This window comes from Frankliniella occidentalis, unplaced genomic scaffold (genome assembly GCF_000697945.3).
Source record: "Frankliniella occidentalis isolate FOCC.00 unplaced genomic scaffold, Focc_3.1 Scaffold5, whole genome shotgun sequence".
Classification (NCBI taxonomy): domain Eukaryota; kingdom Metazoa; phylum Arthropoda; class Insecta; order Thysanoptera; family Thripidae; genus Frankliniella; species Frankliniella occidentalis.
In genome coordinates, this window is record NW_026267135.1 from 2,746,266 (window position 1) to 2,754,772 (window position 8,507).

General features: G+C 50.5%; 1 protein-coding gene and 1 non-coding gene across 3 annotated transcripts in view; one reads left to right on the forward strand and one right to left on the reverse strand.

Moving 5' to 3' along the window:
• The window catches only part of LOC113210162 (long-chain fatty acid transport protein 1), a 39,204-nt gene extending 33,340 nt beyond the window's left edge, over positions 1 to 5,864 (forward strand). For both annotated transcript variants that reach the window (XM_026428023.2, XM_026428024.2), the window contains 10 exons: positions 1,687 to 1,837; positions 1,953 to 2,190; positions 2,277 to 2,511; positions 2,606 to 2,807; positions 2,891 to 3,083; positions 3,166 to 3,444; positions 3,538 to 3,604; positions 3,679 to 3,769; positions 3,853 to 4,006; positions 4,088 to 5,864. In XM_026428023.2, coding sequence (XP_026283808.1) covers positions 1,687 to 1,837; positions 1,953 to 2,190; positions 2,277 to 2,511; positions 2,606 to 2,807; positions 2,891 to 3,083; positions 3,166 to 3,444; positions 3,538 to 3,604; positions 3,679 to 3,769; positions 3,853 to 4,006; positions 4,088 to 4,242 — 1,765 coding nt within the window. In that variant the 3' untranslated portion in view covers positions 4,243 to 5,864. The remainder of the gene's footprint in view (positions 1 to 1,686; positions 1,838 to 1,952; positions 2,191 to 2,276; positions 2,512 to 2,605; positions 2,808 to 2,890; positions 3,084 to 3,165; positions 3,445 to 3,537; positions 3,605 to 3,678; positions 3,770 to 3,852; positions 4,007 to 4,087) is intronic.
• Positions 5,865 to 8,311: 2,447 nt separating this feature from the next.
• Trnad-guc (transfer RNA aspartic acid (anticodon GUC)) lies at positions 8,312 to 8,383 on the reverse strand. Its single transcript has one exon. It is a non-coding gene; the product is annotated as a tRNA-Asp (tRNA).
• Between the last annotated feature and the right edge of the window lie 124 nt (positions 8,384 to 8,507).

Below are 8,507 nucleotides of genomic sequence, written 5' to 3' on the forward strand. Positions count from 1 at the left end.
GGGGGGCGCTACGGGGGGCACTACTGTCCAAGCGGGGGGCAGAGACGCGCGACTGCCGCTTCTGCGGTGTCGTTGCTGGAAGAGCACAGAGAGAAAGGCGAAGCTGAAGCTCGGACGCTTTCTCTGTCTCTCTTCTCTACGTGTGGTCCACGCTCTCTCTCTCTCTCTCTCGCTCCCTCTCGCTCCCTCTCTCTCACCGCCAGCCCCACGTGGCCCGCGCGCCGATGTCGTCGGAGTGGTGCACCCGGGCGGGCGGGGTCCGACTCAACGCCGCCGCCGCGCGCCGCGTGTGGTTTGGTTTGTGTGGTGGTATATCGTCCCGGCGGCGAGTGTGGAAACACACATCTCCATATGGCCCAGCTGAGCGCGGCGGCGCGGCGCCCCGCGGGGGCGGGGCGGTCTGCCTCTGGAGGTGGGGCGCGGCGGGGCGGGGCGGGGCGGGGTGGCCACATGGCTGCCCGTGCCGCTACTGATCTGGTATGCCATAATGGATTGCAAGGTCGTGGTCGGGACGTGACGTATGGCGGCCTGGTACCTCCTTTACCTGCGCTCCGCCGTATCTTGTGACCATAACGACCACCCGAGCGTAAGCGGCAACGTCCTGGTGCAGCCAGCAGCAGTGCTGGACCGGCGGAGCTGAAGCTGAGCTGACACGCGGTGGCCGGCGGCGGCCGGGCCTTCTCCAACAACATGACCGGCCACAACTCGGCCGCCAACGCCGCGCCGCGCCGCGCCACGCCGCGCCCCGGGGGAAGTGGGGCACGAGGGTCACACGATGGCGTGGCGCGGGGCACGGCGGCGCGGCGTGACACGGGACAGATGTCCCCTCATCGCCCATGCTCCTCCCCGCCTCTCACTGCTGTCTCCCCGTGCCTCTCCCCTGCCTCTCCCCTGCCTCTCCCCTGCCTCCCCCCTGCCTCTCCCCTGCCTCTTTCCCCCTTTCTCTCCCACTTCCCCCTTATATGCCCACCGCGATCCCTCTCTCCCTATGGAGAACTTCCTTCCGCTCGGCAGCCCAGCCGCCGCCGCGCCCCCCCGCGTCGCCGCGCGCTCCCCGCCGTGCTTTGTAGGTCAGTGAGGGTAACGGGGTGTGCACCTACCCCCTACCCCTACCCCTCGCCCGTCATCGCCCCCCCTCCCCTCTTCCCCCCTTTCTGCGGGGCCTGTGTGCACCAGGCAACGCTTTGGGAGATCCTGTGGACCGACCACTTACTACTACACGTGGTCTTTGTTGGGCGATTTTGCCTTTGCACGTGTCGTATGGCCGTGTGGGTGTTGCAGTGGTTTGGGGGTGGGGAGGGGGTGGGGGGAGTGGAGGCAGGGGAGCCCCATCACGACCTCACCGCCGCGCGCCCGTGCGTGCAAAAACGGAAACCGTTCGTTACTGTACTGAAAACGCATCTAGCTTGCCCTTGCTCGCTCCCTCCCCCCCCCCCCCCCCCACTCGGCCGTCAACGTTGCACTTGCTCTATTATTCAGAAAGAGCTAAAGTGCCATCGTGGTCCCCGAGCGGAGCCCTGTCCTGTGCTGCTCTTTCTGTGTCGTTGCCTCCTCACTGTCGACTGTAGGGCGCCTGTGGGGTTGGCAATCGCGGGCGCGGGCGTAGGCGTGTTGCCTACCTCACAGGCTGCGGATCCTCGTCTCGTTTCGTCTCTTCTAACGTATATCTGTTTGACCTTGTTCCAGGGCCTTCTCCCGTTTCCTTCGCGTGCAATGGATGATGCACGGCCACGCCAAACGGAACGTCACGGTCGCAGAAATCTTCCAGGAGATGGCCGCCAAGTATCCGGATAAGGTGTGCTTGAAGTGTGAGGAGTCGGAGATGACATTTTCGCAGGTGGGTTTCGTTCTCATCAATACAACTAAGCTGTTTTAATTTTCCTTTTAATTGGCTTGAATGTGTTTCATTACTTATACATATAATTTTTTAAGTATATATTTTAATATTTCAGGTTGAAGAGTACTCAAATAAGGTTGCTAGTGTCTTTATGGAACATGGATACCGCAAGGGGGACGTGATTGCCCTGTTCATGGACAACAGGCCAGAGTTTGTTTGTCTTTGGCTAGGCTTAGCCAAGATTGGCGTTGTTGTGCCCCTGATTAACTACAACCTGAGGCTCAACTCCCTGCTTCATTCCATCACAGTCGCTGACACGCAAGCTGTTATCTACTGCAGTGACTTTGCAGATGGTAAGGAATTGACAATGATATTCGAGTTGTGCTAATAAGGGATAGTGTTTGATAATAATATTCTTTGAATTAACAATGTTTTTCAGCCATTAAAGATATTGCAAAACAGCTGCCCTCCAAAGTGGCCTTGTACAGCTGGAGCAGTACACCCAACAACTTCTCGCATGGTCTTGGCGAGAAAAATTTGACTGCCCTTCTTCAAAATGCACCAACCACACCTCCTGTTGTTCCGGAGAAACCAGATTTCAATGATCGCCTGGTGTACATTTATACTTCAGGAACAACTGGGTTGCCAAAGGCTGCTGTCATCACTAATGCAAAGTGAGTTATCAGATGTTGCCATTGAAAATTGTTTGAATTTAGTTGTTGTTGCCACTTACTACTTGATACTACTGTTTCCTCCTCTTTTTCATAGGTACATTTTCATCACCTCAGCTATTCGAAAACTAGCTGACTTCCGGGACAGTGACAGGTTTTATTGTCCTTTGCCACTTTACCACACTGCTGGTGGTTGTATGAGTGTGGGTCAGTCTATACTGTTTGGAAGCACCCTGGTTATACGAAAGAAATTTTCTGCATCTGCTTACTTCTCTGATTGCCAGAAATTCGAGTGCACTGTATGTGTCTTTCAGTTCTCAGAGAAGTTTTATGTGTCACACTTAAGAAAATACTACTTACCCTATCCATTATCATTGTACAGGTTGCTCAGTATATTGGTGAAATGTGCCGATATATTCTTTCCACACCGCCCAAACCCGAGGATACTCAACACAAAATTCGTTTGATGTTTGGAAATGGATTGCGCCCTCAAATTTGGAAAGAATTTGTTGACCGTTTTAATATTCCAGCTGTCGCTGAGTTTTATGGAGCAACTGAGGGAAATGCCAATATTGGTGAGATGAACTTTTGTGCAGTTGTGCCCCCCGCCCCCCTTCTATTTACTGAATGCATGAAATAATTTCTTTTCTTCTGCAGTGAACATTGACAATACAGTTGGTGCAATTGGATTCGTCTCCCGTATCCTTCCTGCCGTTTATCCAATTTCGATTATCAAAGTGGATCCGTTTTCTGGGGAGCCTATACGTGACAAAAATGGATTGTGTATGCCATGTGAGCCAGATGAACCTGGTGTTTTTATTGGCAAAATTACTAGTAACCCATCAAGAGCTTTCCTTGGATATGTCAACAAAAAGGATTCTGAAAAGAAAGTGGTGCATGATGTTTTCTCAAAAGGAGACATGGCATTTTTATCAGGTATGTGATAAGAAATGTGACACCTCTCTTTCCAAACTTCAAAACTAGTGTTTTCTCATTTCTTTACTTTTTTTTTTTTAAACAAATTTTCAGGCGATTTGCTGGTTGCTGATGAGTTTGGATATCTGTATTTCAGAGATAGGACTGGAGATACTTTCAGGTAGTTTTTTATTTCTTCTACTGAGTCATTACATGGTGTGAATTGATTGGTAAAAAGTTAAATTTTGCTTTTAGGTGGAAGGGAGAAAATGTGTCTACATCAGAAGTTGAGGCTGTTGTCAGCAATGCTGCTGGTTATCGTGATGCAGTGGTTTATGGTGTTGAGGTCATTATCTGTTCCATTTCCCCATTTTATCGCCCTGTATCTGCCTTACTTATTATGCATCTGTTTTGTGTCTGAAAATGTAGGTTCCTGGGAACGAAGGACGAGCTGGGATGGCAGCTATTCTTGATCAGGAAGATAACCTAGACCTGGCAGCTATTTCTGAAGGTGTCCGTAAAGCTTTGCCAGCCTATGCAAGACCCCAATTTATCCGAGCTCTCCGTCAAGTCGAAATGACAGGTTTGTTATCTTTCCTTTTTAAATTACCAAGTGTGGTCTAGAATTAAAACATGGTTTTACATGAATTTTGTTTGTATTCAGGAACTTTTAAATTAAAGAAGAAAGATCTACAAACTGAAGGCTTTAACCCATCTTTATTGAAGGATAAAGTTTACTACTTTAGCTCTAAAGGAGAATACCAACTTCTAACTGAAGCTGCTTACCAAGACATCATTGCAGGGAAGATAAGATTTTAAGGCATAAAAAGAACTCTTACAAGTACAAAATGACAAGAATTGAAGACTTTAAAAAAAAAGGGTATATTTTAATTTCAACAATTATATATTTCTCATGGAAATATGAGATCCGTCTAAGTTGATGTAAGAGAGCACAGTACTTCAGTTGCAGTGCCCTTTTTAACTAGTTATATTTTCGTTGTAGGATGTTTTTCTTATTTTTTTAAAAAAATGAAGCACTTTTGTGTTAAACAACGAATTAAAATTTCCACACGACCCAAAAGACAGAACTAATTATGGAGCGGTTTAAAATTAACCGCAAGAGGCTTTTAAATGTTGTTTCATTTTGTTTTTGTATTTTGTAAATACATGAAAATGGTGATAAACTTTTTTTTAGGTTTAGGTGTAGTTGTAAACATTGACTGTTAAAATACATTTACACCAGCTTCCTAGACAATGAAAATCTAAGATGTTTGTGTTTTTTGCTAAGCTTTAGCAACGGCATTGTGCGTTATGAGAGCCCTGCAGAATTGGGCTCAAAGTTTGTTTTCCTTGTAAGACGTACTGCTCAGAATGCTTTGTCAGTATTGTTTGAAAACTACTTAAAATATTGGTCAAATGGATCGCTGAACAGGTTCCAAACAACCTTATTAATATGTAAGCTTATGCTGCTCAAATCAAAATTTCACATACTGTAGATCTGCCATTGTTTTATGATTTTTAAGAGGTCATGTAAATTGAGCTGAGACTGCAAGTGCAATGTATGTTGATGCTTACTCCTTGTTTTTATTTTCTAAAGTGGCCTTACTGTTTCCAAGTAGGTATCTGTTTTTGTTATAGAGCTTCCATTTTCTGTTATTTAAAGGCTACTGACAAGTTTGACATCAAAGCTAGAAAAGCTTTTTAGAAGTTAACTACAATTTCGTATAAACTAAGGTCACCCAAAATATAAGAAGCACCATGCAGTATTTAAAACCAATTTTTAAAAAAATATTTTATTCAAAGATGATGTTACATATTTTTGTGTATCACATTTCTAAAAATATTGTAATAATCTGTAACAATGAAATGGTGCCTTTGGTACAGCACACGGTATGTTAATTATTACACTTTAGTTAGATTTTGGTGTTCAATCGTTCCTTTTGTTTTGTCAGAAGCTGAAAATTGTTCTGCAGGCAGGGCACTTTTAATGGTAATTGGAGATGTGTTTTGTATGTTTCTTTTGCTATTCCAGTAAATGTTATTTTTCTTGACTGAGGACAAAAATGCCAAAAGTACACCTTCCATATAGGTGTGTATGTAATCTATTCACTGTTACAAGCTAACTGTGATAAACACCATGTTATTTTCCTTTCAATGTTTTGTTAAACAAGGTGACAAATTTCTTTCACCCTTCCATATTTTTGTATTTATCTCTTTGCTGTTTTAATTTGTTTCCATTTATTGGAAGGTGTTGACATGTTTTGTTGTGATTCCGTTGTTTATTGAGGCTTTAATTTTTTTGAGGCCCAATATTTCTGAAAATGACGAATTGTTCTTTCTTGTGATGAGTGTGACTGGATTTTAATCTTGCTAACGAGTAACCATCGTATTGTACATAGTTAAATCTTACAAAAATAATTATAATTTATACCGAAATCTTATCGAGTGTATGTTTTCCAGTTTTTCCCGCCTCAATCAATAATGTTTCGGGTGGTTGGTCAAGTCAAGTGCGCAAAATCACACCTCTGGGGCGCTGTAGGTGTAGGTGTTGGTGTTTGCTCATTTAGGTGTGCAACATTACGCAACCCCGCCAGAAGCACACACCATTGTTGAGAAGATCGAGGACCTCAAGGACGGCGGAGAGGGAGGAGCAGTAAGGGTGGGAGGAGGGAGGCGAGGGCCGACGGGAGGGTCGTGGCGGTGGCGGTGTCGTCGCTCCCTCTGGGGTGGGGCCGGGCCGACGCGGTGGTGGGCGCGGGCGTCGCGGCGGCGCGCTGCCAACCTCGCGGCAGGGCGTTGCCGCCTTGTTGTGGTGCGCGCGGCGGAAGTGACCCGGGTGACCCGCGCACATCGCGTACATCTTTGGTAACGAGGTCAAACGAGGCTCCTAACTCGGGCGTTTACACCATTATTTGGAGCGCGATTATCTTTCTTTTTCGTTTGCGGCCGAAAGCCCATGTGGTGGAGCCCTGATACAAAGTTCAAGCGTTGGTCACGCCACCGCCCAGCCGAGGGCGCGTCCGAGGCGGCTCGCGCGCCACCCCTCCCGCGCCCTGGCTCGGGACGTCCGCGTCTCGGACGCGCCCCACAGCCCAGCCCACTGTTGGGAGGGGGAGGGGCGTCGGCTGCGTCCGCGAGCGCGGCCCGCGGCGGGGCGGGGCGGCGGCGCGCGGCGGGCACGGCGGCGGCGCCGCTCCGGACGCGGCCCAGCGACGCCCGCCTCCAGCTGAGCGAGTGTGGAGAGGCCGCCGGGGAGGGGGCGGGGGGTGGGCCGCCGGGAGCGCGCGCGCGCGGGGGGGTTCGCGCTCGGGCTGGGTCGGGACGGTCGGGACGGCGGGGAACAGTTGTCAATAGACAGTTCGCGGGCGCGGAGCTTGGCGGGCGGAAGGGACGCGACCTCCGCGTGCAGCAGCAGCGGCGCGCGAACAAAGGCTCCGACCGACCCGGACCCGCGCAGCCTCCCCGTCACTGTCATCTCCGCCGCAAGAGCAGGCACCTCGCCGTCGTCGACGCGCCCAGGAGGGTCGCACAACACGGGCGCCTCGCGCGCACTCGCCATGGAGCTGGAGCACCGGCTCGTGTTCCTGGCCGTCGCCATGCTGGCCGTCAACTACCTCACGGGGTGGTTCACCGCCGTGCTCCCGATGTCCTCGCAGATTGCCGTCGCCGTCATCGCGGTGGTCGCCGTGCGCCACCGGCGACGCCTCCTCGTCATCCTGCGGACGCTGCCCCGCGACCTCACGTGAGTAGTAGTCCTCGCACACGTGGTGTACCTGCAGCTGCTTCGTCGCGGGTGGCGCGACGAGCACCCCGCTGCACCCACGACTCCGCACTTCCCCTGCTCCGACCATCTCCATCCATGCCAACCGCCGTGCCATCACTGACCTTTGTTCATTCAACTCGGAGCCTGTTGCTTCAATGCACGATCATAGACCACCATGTATATTTAGTGGTTACACGTACCGCGAGTCGAGCCATCCTAGCTGCGTCTTATCTGGGCTGCCGAGGGGGGGGGGGGGGGAGGAGGAAGTCCTGCTTTATCTCCTATCCTCGGGCTCGGGCGCCGTGTCCTGTCCCTGGCTTTGGCTTTGGTCGCTACAGCAGCAGCAGCAGTGGAAGTGAAGTGGATCAGGGAGGTTCTGGAGAGGAAGTAGGGACACGGGGTGACGGTGACCGGGCCTGGGTGACGGTGACACCAGTGTGACACGGCGGTGATCTCACAGCCGTTGTCACTGTTCGGGGTCCTCTCTATAGACATCACTACATACATCACTGCACAGCATTATACACATCATCTGGCCCACGTGGCCCAATGCAGTAGGCTGCGCCAACGGTCGTCCTCCTCACATCTGACTGCTAAACACAAAAGCTCGGACTCGGAAGGGGAGGGGGGGGGGGGAATGCACCCGTCGGGTTGGACACAACGACCTCTACGTCACAAATGTCCTTAGAGATGTCTACAATAAAATTAGGTTATTTTAAAACGAGAGCAGCTGAAGTCTAATTGCTTAAGAACTGAAAGTGCGCCGCATGTCTGTGTCAATACTGCATTTAAAGTGCATGACAGGACACGTCACTCTTTTCGGCGTGCATGACGGTCATGTTACGCGCTTAAATGTGTGGAACAGCAACCACGTCATTGTTTATGACGAGTTACAGGGTGCAGTTGTGCAACACAAAAAAGTGCGTTACACGACTGTAGCACACTTCTTGGTGCATGACACGGTTGTGATATTTTCTCACGCACAGTTTTTCTTTCTTGACGAGGTGGTAATTGGGGCCGTACCTTTTACCAGGGGTACTTTCGCACTCTTTTAGCTGCGTCACTCCGTTGTCACATACGTTTGTTAGTAACTCTTTAAAATTATTATCGAAAGTGAAAAAGGAACTCTCCGGCGGGGAATCGAACCCCGGTCTCCCGCGTGACAGGCGGGGATACTGACCACTATACTACCGAAGATTGGTGAGAGAGGGCGTGGAGCGGTGCGCTTACAACGCACGCTGCGAGCCTGCGCGCCGCGCGCTGCGCAGTAGACGCCCGCCCGCGGGAGAGTGGAGGGGGGAAGGCCGGAGCAGCAGTGGGG